Source organism: Nyctibius grandis, chromosome 3 (genome assembly GCF_013368605.1).
Source record: "Nyctibius grandis isolate bNycGra1 chromosome 3, bNycGra1.pri, whole genome shotgun sequence".
NCBI classification, from domain to species: domain Eukaryota; kingdom Metazoa; phylum Chordata; class Aves; order Nyctibiiformes; family Nyctibiidae; genus Nyctibius; species Nyctibius grandis.
This window is the reverse complement of record NC_090660.1, coordinates 25457168-25472169: the sequence shown is the minus strand read 5'-3', so window position 1 is coordinate 25472169 and position 15002 is coordinate 25457168. Positions and strand designations below refer to the sequence as shown.

Below are 15002 nucleotides of genomic sequence, written 5' to 3'. Positions count from 1 at the left end.
CCTCCCTCAACCTGCTGGCCACGCTGCTTTTGATGCAGCTCAGGATATGGTTGGCCTTCTGGGCTGCAAGCGCACATTGTTGGCTCATGTTGAGCTTCTTGTCAACCATCACCCCCAAGTCCTTCTCCTCAGGGCTGCTCTCAATCCATTCCTGCCCAGCCTGTATTTGTGCTTGGGATTGCCCCGACCCATGTGCAGGACCTTGCACTTGGCCTTGTTGAACTTCATGCAGATTGCACACACCTCTCTCAAGCCTATCAAGGTCCCTCTGGATGGCATCCATTCCCTCCAGCGTGTCAACCGCACCACACAGCTTGGTGTCATCAGCAAACTTGCTGAGGGTGCACTCCATCCCACTGTCCATGTCGCCGACAAAGACGTTAAAGAGCTCTGGTCCCAATACCGACCCCTGAGAAATGCCACTCGTCACTGGTCTCCACTTGGACATCAAGCTGTTGACCACAACTCTTTGAGTGCCACCATCCAGACAATTCCTTATCCACCGAGTGGTCCATCCGTCAAGTCCATGTCTCTCCAATTTAGAGACAAGGATGTCGTGCAGGACAGTGTCAAATGCTTTGCACAAGTCCAGGTGGATGACAACAGTTGCTCTTCCCCTATCCACCAGTGCTGTAACCCTGTCGTAGAAGGCCACCAAATTTGTCAGGCATGATTTGCCCTTAGTGAAGCCATGTTGACTGTCACCAACCACCTCCTTGAATTCCGTGTGCCTCAGTAGAGTTTCCAAGAGGATCTGCTCCATGATCTTGCCAGGCACAGTGGTGAGACTGACTGGCCTGTAGTTCCCCTGGTCTTCCTTTTTTCCTTTCTTGAAAATGGTGATTATGTTTCCAGTCAGTGGGAACTTCACCAGACTGCCACTACTTCTCAAAAATGATGGATAGCGGCTTAGCAACTTCATCCGCCAGTTCCCTCAGGACCCATGGATGCACCTCATCAGGTCCCAAGGACTTGTGCACCTTCAGGTTCCTTAGATGGTCTCAAATCTGATCTTCTCCTACAGTGGGTGGTTCTTTATCCTTCCAGTCCCTGCCTCTGCCTTCTGCGACTCGGGTGGTGAGGCTAGAGCACTTGCCGGTGAAGACTGAGGCAAAAAAGTCATTGAGTACCTCAGCCTTCTCCATATCCCAGGTAACCAGGTGTCCCGTTTCCTTCCGGAGAGGGCTCACATTTTCCCTAGTCTTCCTCTTATTACTGACATACCTATAGAAGCATTTCTTGTCACCTTCGACATCCCTGCCCAGATTTAATTCTATCAGGCCTTTAGCTTTCCGAATGTGCTCCCTGGCTGCTCAGACGATTTTATAAACACAGGAATGATATTAATTTATTATGGTATATGTGTTGAAGCACACATTCAATAATCCTCCCAAGCTTAGCCTTCAAGCAAAACAAAGCATTTAAAATCATAAGGTATTAAGCACACTTGACTCACTTCCTAAACAGAGGATTGAAAAGATGAAAAAGTGCTATTCGAGTTTGGCTGAATGGCTCACATCATGGCATGATGCAGAATTAATTCTGTACACAGTAGGCTCATTTTAGTACTCAGCAAAACATAGTAACTCCTAAATTTCATGCTGTTAAAGCAAGAAGTAGGATATAATAGGAATGAAAAAAAAAAAATCCCATCCACCTGCATTTTGTACATTGGATTTCATCTACCGGACTTACTTAACTGCAACATATTAGCCAAATCACACTGGCAGAAATATAAAATACCCACCTGTTTTAGGGTCAACAGAGAAATATGGCTGTCCCTGAAGAATACTGTACACTACTCTGGCACTGTTTCCATATGTAGGGTCATCTGCATCTGTGGCTGTCACCTGTAGAACAGATGTACCTGGATATACAGGAAAATAAAAGTTAATTGATAATAAAATAATAAAATAGTTATAAGTACTTGATAATAAAATATTTTTCTGACAAATGTAAATATTTTCAGATGCATTTTTGAAACCTCTACAGTCCTCACATTCTACAATTGAGAGATTAATAACATTTTCTCTATATATACTATCCTACCATATTTTTAAGGAAAAATATCTACACTCGTTTGAAAAAACCTTTTTCTCTTTCTTTCTATATATGTATATGTAACATAATTACATATATATAAACATAAATGGTAACTACATAGCAGGCATATTTACGCGTGTTCATGCATATAGACCCCAAATTTGGATACTGCTTAGGCTTCTGAACAACCCACATTTATGGGCTTCAAGATTATCTTCATCCACAATACAAATTAATGTCGAAGTGCATATTTAAAATAATTTGCAAAAACACCCCCAAACCAATAAAAGATACCAAGGGAATCAAAAAAATCTATCTATCAGAAGACATCAAAGATCTGAAAATTAAATAACTACTAGAGCCTCGTTGGAATTCCAATGATGCATCCAAATTAGAAAGATAAGTAATTCAAAAGACAAATATTTGTATGCTGTAAATCCCATTAGAGAAATAAAATCACAGTTTCTAGCATGTCACTAAGTGGGATAACTTATGTGTAACACTTTGCAGAAAATAAAATGCATAAGTATTGCACAGATAGAATAGAGACAAGTGATTTTACATCTTATTCTATTTTTCAAGACATTTAATGATGAATCTTTTTTGCTATCACTGCCCAACATAGAATAGAGACAAGTGATTTTACATCTTATTCTATTTTTCAAGACATTTAATGATGAATCTTTTTTGCTATCACTGCCCAACACTTCACATGAGAAATCAGTAAATGAAAGACTGGCAAGTTAATAAAGGTTCAGTCTTCATCCCACTTGTTTATCCTTCCACAGATGCTGCTTCCTAGATGCTCCTGCTTTATGCTCCTGCATCTGCTTTCACAGAAAACACTGGAATAATAATAATAACAGAACAGGCTGCTCTCATGTAATTCTGCACCTGAAAGTGGCTTCTCAGTCAAATTAACCACTGAGGCATCACCTTCACTCTGGGGTGTTCAATTTCACATTTTAGTTGTGAGAAGCATGCTTTTGAATTTTATCCCTTGATCTCCCCCACTTACCATACTTTGATTTACCTCATGGAACAGTTTCAGAGCACAGTAACTAGTTTCCTTTGGAAGAAAATAAACCACATCTCATTTGTTCTGACTGCTCATGGGCATTTAGTCTCAGAGCAGACAAGAGCTAGTCTGAAATAAGACTTCCCAAAAAAAGTACGGTGTGGACATCTGATCCTCAGTTCCAGCTGTTTAACTTCATAGATCAGTTTCCATTGCACAGGACTGTTTGTTAATGTTCATACCTTCAGTGTATACTGGGAATAGAAATACCTAAAACCATGGGATCTCTACTTTGAGTACAGCAAAGCAAGCATGCAAACCTTTGTGGATTTTGATTCTTCACTATTTGAGAAATCAGTACTTCATTTGTGCCATACTTACTTGGACACCAAAATTTGCTTTTTGTATGTCTCCTGGAGATTTAGTAAAAGGTATAGCAAATGTGTCTGCATACTTAAATATAGTGTCTTGTGGTCTTTGAATAGCCCAAATGCATACAGTCTCATTGATAAATACATTCACACAGCAGATATAAGGATACCTTGATGAATTTGAAGTTGAATATTGTAATAAAATCAAGCTGGAGCTAGTAGTCTGTGCATAGTTATTCAGGAGTTAGTGGTAAAACTGACTAAATTACCGTATTTGGGTTTATATGGCAAGGTAAACAAATGTGAATTAAAGTTAGTGCAATTTTCTTAAAATGTTCTAGGAATCGATTCAGTCATATTTATTTGCTACCTAAACTTAGAATAAGAGTTCCTGCAAACCACATGAGGTCACTTCAAAGAACAGCAAATGTGTTTTTTCCCTTATTCTATAGTTTATCTAAATACCACAATGATACCGCAATGATATATAGCCCAGTTTGACAACAATTTCAAACTTAAAGTAGAAAAGCTGTGACCTTTCTGTCTTCTAGTTAAGCTTGTTGTATTCAAGGGTGAAGTCCTGTCCATGCTAATTTGTTGTTTTTCTTTTATTCATGGCTTCATTATTTTATGTTGGAATATTGTGGAATCGTTAAAGATTAATAAGTTACTGATACACATTGATTGTGTTCTTTTTAATTGAACACAACAAAAACATACTCATCCAATAGATACAGTCACTCACTCTCCAGAGTTTGCTACCCAGCGTGCTGGGCAACTTCTGTACCTTTTTATCTAGAGATTTTCCTGCTTCCAGGAAAACAGTTGCCGAGAGTAGTTTTTGGAATGGATGAAAAGATTTTGGCTATTTCAGAAGAAGACAATACCAGAAATACTGAGATTTTGTGGTACTCTTATTCTTCAGAGACTTTCTTCTCTTCTTATTTTAAAAGATAGGGGATAGAATCTGAGTGCTTGCATGGCTCATTGATGTGGGACAAAGAAACAGGGCTAGTTAAAGGTGATATCTCACATAAGCAGCTGGCAGGTCATTTTAGCATGAATGGAATGCTATTATACCTTAAAATCCACCACAGTGATTTTCTTATACATCTGTATCTCTCTCCTAGGAAACACCTGATAATAGTAATTTGGTATTGAATAGTGGCAGTGTGTTCTCTTTCCATCTAAAAACCACTTAGAATCACAAGTTTTAACTCAATCCCCTATCCCACATCTCAAACTCTCATTCAGTGCAACGTAGCCCACCAGATGTTTAACTTTTTCACTTTGTTACACAAGCACACTCAGCATCTTTTAAGATATATTCATACTGACCTTTTGCCTAACTCTTGTCTGATTTGCTGAGCACGGAGGAAAGGCAGCTTATGTGAGCTTGTGAGGCAGCTACGAGTTAGAATGCCTTATGAGAAAAAAGGTAGAGAGGGTACCTTTACCTTCCAATTACTCCTTTCAAAGTTAGCATCATTCAGCTCATCAACACGACAGATAAATCACGATTCCAAATATATTTGTAACATTCAGATGAAGCATCCATTTTTGCTGTTGAGCTATGTGTAATGAAGGATTTAGATGGAAAGGTATACAGTGCAGCTGCCTTACTATTTTTAATGTTAACAACTCTGAAGAAGATAATCTAATACAAATAATAAGGATCAAATTTCCCTGGAGACCTCAGAACAGATATGAATGTCGGACCCAGAGGCATATCTTCCGTACTTCGTTCACTAACCTACTGTGAAAGTGCCCGTCAAGTAAAGCTCAAAATTTTGCTATGAAAGCATTTTGACATTCCAGTTAGGCAATAAAAAAGACTTTTTTGCCCAAAGTGGAGGCTCTGCTTATTGAGAGTAGAACTACCATTCCACATGATTTCCCACTACAGTTTAGAGATTATATATTGGGAACTGTGTTTCTTAGCTAATGCTTTATACAGAGCTGCAAAGTATGTCTGTATGCTCTGAACACCGCTTTGTAAGCTCTGCCTTTCTTCTGTTACTAAAAATAAGGACCATTGAATTTGGAAAACCAAATTGCAGTTTTTTTAAAAATCTCTTCTTTTGTTTTTCTCTTTTTAAAAATATGTTTCCAGTAAATTTTTTGTAAAGTTATAGATCAAAGAAAAGCTGAAGGGAAATACTTCAATTTGTCTCTCTGAAGAGAAATTTTTAATGTTTAATGAGGCAGTTCAATAAAACGTGTCTGTTAAGAATGCAAATTTGTATGCATGACTTTCCATAGCTTGCTGCACTGTTAAAATCTCAAATGGATAAATATTGAACAAAAAGTAAAAGAAGTGAAAATAGGGTGAAGTTTAATGAACACAGGGATTTCCTGACTAATTAAACTAATACTTAAAATTCTCTTAAAACACTAACAAGTCAACACAACTTGTTTTAGTTTTGTTCTCCATTAGAAAATAGTGATTTCACCAGGAAATCAACACTTTGAGTCCAGTGACTATATTACTGAATCAAATCCTCACTGCAGAAAATCTCAATATTTCTTTGTCAGCTATCTTCATTAGAAGATAAAAATCAAACAACAGAGGAAGATAAATAGACAATCATACTTATGAACACCATGAATATTGTCTTTTAGATTATCTGAAATTATGACAGCTTCCCATTACAATACCCTGGAAAGAAGCTCAGAAAGGTCCAGTATGTCTATTAATTTCCTAAGTAGAATTCATTGGGAATATTCTTCTTATGCATGACTTCAACACTAGAAAATGTAATATGCAATATTGAAGCTACCTGAAAATAAGCAGATATTCAAGGTTTTTACTGAGTAAAAACATTTTTATTTCCTTTTGCATTTAGATAATAATTAATCTCATAAACCTCAAAAACAGAGCATAGTTATAGCTATGAGACTGAGTTTTTTACACAGAAGAAATCACATAAGATATAAACCTTGGTTCTTGAGCCAGCTTCTAGGAAAAAGGTTCAATGAAAGGAAGGAATAGGTGTTTTCTTTCAGCTCTTTCAGCATAGTACATAAAGCATAAATATGTTCACTTTGTGCCACAGTGAACACTGTGATCTAATATTTGGCAAATTATTTAACAAAACTTACCTGTACTTTCTTGTCAATGACCTAAAAAAAGAAAAGCCATAAAGGTCCTACATTTTTTACAGGTAAATCAAGAAAGGTTCAACTTGTGGAAAAAAACACCAGCTAACTTTTTGAGGAGACAGACAGGAACCTGCTGCTGAAACTAAACAGCATAACGGAGATCAAAAATACCACCTGCCACTCAGCATGAGGGCTGTTACAGAGAGACAATAACTTTGGAAGTTCTTTAAATGACCATGTAAAAAAGTGGAAATTTTTAAAGTAGTGAAGCATCCTTAGGAATTAATAAAATAACAACAAGAAGTTCAGTTATGTATAGACTCCACAGCTAAACGTCAAAAACCATGCAGAACTAATAAAGATGGCATATGGATCTCCACTATTTGACAGAAAGAATGTATACTGTGGAAGCAGTAATAGAATTAGTCTTCCTGAGACTGTAGACAACTAAACACTTTTGGTGTGCAACAAACACAAAAAAAATCAATAAGGGAAAAATAAAATAATGATAATAAATTTGCAATGAAAGTATAATTTGTGCCTACAGCACACTGGCTGTATGGCAGGACATGAAAATTCACATTTTATTCCCACAACAGAAAGCTTTGTGGAACAGATATTTAATGATTTACATCAGGTACAACGAGTAAAGTATATAATTTATAAAACATATGTATTAATGCTTTATTTTATCACTAAAAATGCCTTGGTTTACCATAATCCACTCTTTTATAACCCAAAGTGCCACCCCAGACTAATTATTTGAATTGTTCTTTCGAAAACAATAACTTGTAAAATGTAGTTGTACAGTAATACCAAGATTCAGACTACTACAGAATTATGACTAACATCTATCTAAGAATACTACATTTTGACAGGATGAAAAAAAGATAACTTTTATAAATAGAATGAACAAATGAAAAATAATTATATTAGCTGCTTTTCACTTTGAGGATAACATTGATTTCCTTTCCACTGTCTCTCCTCCTATGCAGAAAATAAAAGGCTTCCACAGGGGAAGGAAATAATCAGTTAATTAAAATGGTCTCCATTAAGGATAAAGGAAGCTGAAGAAAGAGGAAGAGAGAGTTATGCATTTTTGGAGACAGTTGATAAAGGAAACGAATTTCACATCAAGAGAGTCAGTGGTGTGATGAGAAACAACTGAGATAAGAGTTTAGATGCTACTGAAAAGAACTGCAACTCTAACAGTAAAACTTTGTGCCACAGTGAATTATCAAAGATAACTGAAGATGTTTCATACATTTGATCTACAATCTGAAAATCTTTATTAGCTAGATACTGACCAAACAAGAATGACTAATAAAGATTGTTCTTCTGGTAGAGACCCAGAAGAGACCCGATTAGAAATAATAATGATAATAAATAATGATAATAAAATGTGGGAGGAGGGGGAAATAGAAATTCCAAGCAAAGATGAGATAGCAGTTCCCAGTTAGAGGGAAACAGACTGTGGAAAGAAGAAAAGTCATAAAAGGAAAGTTGAAGGGTAATATGGGAAAAATGACCGGTGAAAGGAGGAGAAGGAAATGAAAGGGAAACCAAAGAAAGATGTTTCTCCCTTCATGCTTTCTTGTTTCAAGAGGGACCACAGGAGAAAAAAAGCTTAGAGTTCTCCACGGCCAGGAAAAGACCTCTGAAATAGCACACTGTGGGAGGACTTGGAAGGGAAGAGAGGACTGGAAAGGCAGAAAGGTACTACAAGTACCTACAAAGAAAAAAGTATTAGAACAAGGCAATTATGATGCAGGCAGGTAGATTATTTTTTAGAACATCATGTATGGAGGACATTTTGAGAAGAAAATCAAGGAACTGTTCCTATGTGTCAGTGTAGTGGCAGTGGCAGTGAGAGAAAGAATGAAGAGACGGTAATAAAATTAGGGGAAAAGAAAGAGAATGGGAGAAAAATTTTGTATCCTTTTAAAACATGATATTTGGTAAGCTTGAGAGTCACAGAATCACAGAATGGTTGGGGTTGGAAGGGACCTCTGGAGATCATCTAGTCCAACCCACTGCCAAAGCAGGTTCACCTAGAGCATGTTGCACAGGGTCGCGTCCAGGCGGGTCTTGAATAGCTCCAGAGAAGGAGACTCCACAACCTCCCTGAGCAGCCTGTTCCAGTGCTCTGAGTCCATTTAATATAACCTGATTTTGCATAGTAGATAGGAAAGAATACTTATTCTCTACTTTATTCAAGATTAATGCCACTTAGGTCAATGAAGAAGTCACTGGTGTAAAAATCAGTCTCTGCTTCCAAACTATCACAACTCTGATCTCCATGGTTTAGGAATAAGATTTGAAGGTCATTTCTTAGATAGCGTATGTAGGGATTTTGTGGGGAAAGGGAAAAGTGTGTGTTCATGAGGTAACTTTATGTACTGTCCATTCAGTAATAGAAGACAGCAGACATATTTCACAAAGATCAGTCATGACAGTTAAGCTTTCTTAAAAAATATCTAGCACAAAAGTCATATTTCCATCTGTCTATCTTAGACTAGTTATGTAGCTTTGATGTCGTGGTATTAGAGGAAAGTTATAAACTAATTTCAACACCAGGCAAACAATAAATAAAGAAAACTGCATAATGTAACACCTCAAAGAATAAGAATATCTGAACTACATTTCTAACAGGGAAAAACAAAGATCAGTACTTTTTTGAACTTAAGTTCACTTTATAAGAAACTTAAAGGTAAATAAACATGAGACTATGGTCTAAAATAATCTAGAAAACTAGTGTTCCTTTGTATTTGTTTATTTCTGTGAATTGCATAGGCTACTCATGTAGATATAAGAGAATGTCATAAAGTGTGTAGTTGAATAAGGATATATGAATACTTCTTGTTTCTAGAGTGCACGGTACCATTTGCCCAGGAATGGATGTTAAAGCATTCAAGAATAGGAGTGACTTTCCTCTACAGTCAGCATGTGTGTGTGTGTGTACTGTTTTCTTAACATGAATGTCCCAAGTAACATACAAGGTTGTATTTGATGTCTTCTTATCATCTCTTCTCAATTCTAATATCTTTTATGTACAATCAAGGATACAATAATGTGTCATAACAGTATGTGGCATTTTCACTGGTTAAAAAATTGTTGAATAGAACAGTTTGTTTTCCTTACCCATTTCAGACATCTCTGGCACAGTAACAACGTATGGTCCGTCTGTAAATTTTGGTGCATTGTCGTTGATATCCTGCACTTTGATAATAAATTCGGATTCAGGCTCGAGTGGCTTGTTTGTCCGTCTATCAATAGCTTGGGCATGAAGCACATAGTGTGTCTTCTGCTCTCGATCTAGGCTTTTGGTTGAATGGATGTCTCCAGTCGTGTCATCAATAATAAATATAGTCCCCGCTCCTTCTCCAGTAAGAATGTATTTGACTGATCCATCACCTTTGTCAGAATTGGAGTGCAGCTGTAGAATATATACACATAAAATCATACAGAATGACATATTAAGTTTCATAAAATATTATTGCACATAAGATACAAAAACTATAATATTACTGTTAGCACCATTCTACTTCGTTTTAACCTTCCCACCACTTGCCGTAATTCGTCCTGTGCTATTTCTGGCAAGTCAATCATTTTGTTCAGGGTCATTTCCACCCCAGTATAGTTCACTTTTTAAGATGGGATTTCTTTGACTTAGAATTCTAGGAAACTCCCCAAAGTCAAGAATATCCTAGTAACTGGGGTGTATTTTATTTTATTTTATTTTGGTTTTGTTTTAGTCCTTCGAGTAGTTATCTTACAGCACTCACTGCTAGAAACTCTGCCTTAAGCACTAAGCCTGAAGCAGTCACACTGAAGATTAAGCTTGCTTCAATGATTGTAGTTCAGTCACACCACCTATATTATCTTCTGTGGCCCCGAGGACAGCATCATTTACTGCAAAAGAAACCTGCGTAGCGTGGCAGTGACAAATGTCTGTCTAGGATTGCCATATCCAGCAACAAAACATAATAATTTTCTCTGGTTTTTGTTTGTTTTTAATTAGGAAGTCACCTATTTGCTTGTATTTATATTATTTATAATGAAGTAATTAACTTTGACCAATACTTCCAGCATTTTCATTGTTCCTAGCACACACTTTGTGCCCTAAAATATATGTTAAGTATATTATACCTCTCCTTGAGTAGCACAAAGATTATGATTTACCAGGGGAGGAAGGAAAAGTCACTAAGTACCCTGGTGTGTTAAAATATAACATGAAACAGCTATTCATTCAGTCTCAGTGCTTCTAATTTGACTTTAAAGAATAGCCTGTTTAGATTAAAAATGAACATGTGTTCTCTGAGAAGGAGGCATGATTTTTTTCATAGATTGAGAGGCTTTGTGTTTTTTTTCTTTAAAACAACTTTGAGAACAGAATGTATTTATTGAGGTGCACAATAAGAACAAAGTGATAATGAAGAAATGAACAGCCTCGGGTATTGTGCAGTTATATTGTAATGTTAAGTTAGAAGGGAAACTTTCTAATTTTAAGAACTCACTCATTCTTATTCTTATCCCACTGCCCTGACTATTTCCCAATACCTGCAATGTGGCATTACTAAGTTTCTATACAGAAATTGACCAAGCGGATGCAGAATGCCAGATATTATTTTTAATAATGGAACTCAAGGTGTCAGTTTCCAGACTCCTTTCCATTCTCAGTTCAGAAACCATTTAGGGTTGGATAGAGAGAAAATAAGACTTTTGGAGGTTCAAATCATATTTTTCCTGACTTAAACCATAGGATACAGAAGTGGTGCTATTTTCTCACTCTCTCCTTGTACATTTTTTGCCAGGTCTTGCCTTTAAAATTATCTAACTTTATATTTGTAAAAGGAATAAACATATGGGGCTTGATGACATTTTTCATCTTGTGTATTAAATCTATGAAATTTTGGTGTCACACATAATATATCTTGTCCTGCAAAGGGGTTTGGGAGGGGGAACTCTAATAAAATTAAGATTGTCAGCTCATATAAACTTCAGCCTAACTTCAGCCAATGTACCATATACTTATCTGATCCACAAGAAGATCTGACTGAATAACCAAAACAAAACTGGGTCACCACTGTGGGCCCATTTTTTAAATTTTGAAAATGGAAGAAAGAAAGAAAGAAGCAGAGAAAGTGTCTGTTTGCTTGGCTTTGCCTTTATAGGAGAGCAGGACAGTCTTACACCTTTGCTTTAGAGTAGTGATGGGCAAAATTCTACAGTTCTTCTCATCTTCAGAATAATAGTGTATTCTATTAACAAAGGAACAATTCGCTCAATGTAAAATTCCAGTGATACAAACTTACTATAAAGTAAAAATGTTTTTTGAAGTGATTTATTCCTAAAAACAAGAATAGTAGGTATTCTGGTATTCTAACCCTGGTTTGCTGGTATTCTATTTTTTTAGAAACAATCAGAACTGTTTTTCTCTTGCTGCAGCTTCCATTTTTGATAAAATGATTCCTAAGTATTAGTGTTTGCAAATGTTAACATTTGCCTCAGAAAGACTGTCTCTAATTTATGAGGGGGAAAAAAAAAAACAAAGAAACCTAGAAGAAAATTTTTATGCCCAGGAAAATGACAAATTTTCTGAGTTTATGAAGCTATAAGGATCTCAAGTTAAAACTATCTCAAACTGAAAAAGACCAGAAGAATCTCCATCCTCGTTCTCTCCTTTTAACTCTGCATATATATATATATGTAAAAGCATATTCAGGTATACCATATAGAGATCCCAGCAAAAATCACTGTATTCATAACTGGAATTATGAAATTATGAACCAATTAAGAAATTGGTTACATAGACAGGTAAGAGATCAAGGGAATAAGGAACTGCTGTAGAATTTGAGAAGTAAGCTTTCTTCAGAAAACCCAAATATCAACATAGACATGGTTTTCCAACACCATTCTGCAGGAAGGCACATTCAGAAATTCACTGTGATAGCATGAAATGTATGGAACATTTGGAAAATAAATAACATTAGATATTTTCTGCTATGCAGAAACAAATATTTGTACTTGTAATCAGTGAAGAAAATCCAGGTACATTTTGAGTCAAAGGGCTTTTACATCTAACAAGTAATAAAAGTTAAGAAATACAAAAGATCCTCAGCTGATTGCATGGCCAACCAATTATATGCTATTTGTGCTAAACATCATGTTATGCAACAAACTCCAGTTGAAAAAAGCAGGCAGGAATGCCATTAGAAGAAAATTCTCTGGCTATTAATAAACACTGAAAGCCTTCAATTTGCACCTGCGTCTTTTACACTGCAGTTGTAAGGCAATAACTGAACAGAAGAGAAAGCTACAAGAAGTTCCTGCTTCCTACTTCCTGATATTTCTTGTGTTGTTTGAAATATAACACTTTCATTTATGCCTTTTAATTTCTAATGTTGAATTTCAAATTCACACAAGAGGACTTTGCATAGCACTTCTACTGTACAACAAAAGGGCTTTTCCTTTGTCAGTTGGTTTATATTTCATTTTTTCTGCAAAGTAAAGATTAAATAACTGTTTGTCTTCTTTAATACTTCCATCTCAGTACAAATTGGCCCAAACAGAAAAATACTAAGGTTTCTCTCAAATGCTTATTTGCAATATGTGCTGAAGAGTGCCCCTGGGAGGCCCTGCTTAAGACAATGCGTACCAGATTAATGAGAGATTCATGTCCCTGAGCATGGTGCACTTCTTTCTTTCCCCTGTGTACTATGAAATTATATCCACAACTGGTGGTTTATTCCACAAAAGCATTTCTAATTAGAGTAAATGTGATTCACTGCTTAGGTTACAAATACATGCTTTGGGAGACCGTATTTCTGCAGCTATGTCTCTAATGATTTATAAAAGACAGCAAGGGAGCAAAATCTAGCTGGACAATAGTGGACTCTCTCTATTTGGGACTGCTGTAACTATTTCTCTTTCAGACTAATCTGACAGATAGTGGGATGCCGATAAGCAACGCAGACTCAAGCCAACCCATGTTCTGTTCACCAGTTCAGACCTAACTGTGTGACCTGGGGAAATCACCTCAGATCAGATCCCTAGAAAGGGTGTGGACATTTCATTTCAATGAGGTGCCACCACCTCTGGCAATGACTACTGCAAGAACTTGTACACACTAGAGGATGAGACACATGCTGTAGTAATGTGAATAAATAACTTAGATAAACACAAAATGTGGTGTTATTTTTTCCCCTGCTGTGCCAGTCAGACACAGAAAGTTGGAACGTTGCAGGAGTCTCTTAGTTTAAAAAGAAATACAAACGCATTGCAAACTGAAACCTGATTACTCATAATGTTGAGATGAGTAATGAGCATTGAAAAGAAATACAAGGGAAACATGCCAAACATTAGAACACAGCTCTCTGATTTCTGTATCAGAGGTTTTAGCTATGACTATGGAAACATTACTGAAAATGTCTTTCAGTAGGTCTTAGTTTCTGCAATAGTCCACCTCATCTGATGACTATATATTGACTCTGTGATATTAACTTTTTAACTGCTACTTAAAGAAGCTTTTTTCCTTCTCAAATTGTTTCAACTTGTTTCCCTAAGCAATCTTACCTTAGACCACAAACCCTATTTTAAAAATGACTTTGCAGACCAATAGTTTGCCTAGTTAACCACTAGAGACTAATACAGCTTGCACTCGCCACTTAGCCCTCCCTAGCCCCTAGGGCTCCCCCCCACCCTGCCCATGGCTCAGGACCTCATTGCAGGCCCCCAGGGCCACCAGCCTCTGTCCCAGTGACTCCGCAGCAGGGCCGGTCTCCAGCTCCCCACAGCCCTGTCCTGCCTAGCTATGGGCCCCACCCAGCTGGGCCCACCTACAGCACCATGTCCTGGCCCATCCTCAGCCTGGCCCCATCTCCAGGGAGGTGCCCAATGCCTCTGGCTGGGGCCACCCCCGTGCCTCCCGGCTGCCCTGCTCCTGGCTTACCCTGCCATGAACCCACCTGGAGCCCCAGGGAACTGCCCCACTCTGCTGCTCCCTGACAGCACTGTCTCCAATCCCCCAACTTCCAGCCAGTGCAGGCTTCTAAATTCTCATGGAAATGTGGTTTCTATCCTAAGTGATGGGCTGGCTTCTGAAAACATTACTTGTCACTGCTGATTTGCTTATGCTCCTAACAAGAACATATCTATTAAATATTCTGAATTTGTCCACAACCAGAAGCCACCAGAAAATATTTAATTTTCATTCCCTGATGGGCATTATTCCTGCCTTTATTTCCCGGAATTTTTAGGGAAAGTAGAAACTGAAAATAATAGCTGAAGAGCATATCTGGAATGTCACCTTTATCAACCCAATGGGCTCCACTTCTTGACGTATTTAATAACAGGTTGGATTCAGGATGATTTATGATGGTTCCTCAATCTTTAACTAGCCTACACCAGCAGTGTATGACCGATTTAGCAGAACAGCAAGCAAGGTGTCCTTGTTTTGCTAAGACTTA

General features: G+C 37.3%; 1 protein-coding gene across 4 annotated transcripts in view; it reads right to left on the bottom strand.

Moving 5' to 3' along the window:
* CDH18 (cadherin 18) overlaps positions 1 to 15002 on the bottom strand; it is a 202477-nt gene that overhangs the window by 154085 nt on the left and 33390 nt on the right. For 3 of the 4 annotated variants that reach the window (XM_068397147.1, XM_068397148.1, XM_068397149.1), the window contains exons 2-3: positions 9676 to 9970; positions 1748 to 1867 (exon numbers count right to left, since the gene is read on the bottom strand). In XM_068397147.1, coding sequence (XP_068253248.1) covers positions 1748 to 1867; positions 9676 to 9970 — 415 coding nt within the window. The remainder of the gene's footprint in view (positions 1 to 1747; positions 1868 to 9675; positions 9971 to 15002) is intronic. The other variant, XM_068397150.1, reaches the window with a different exon arrangement.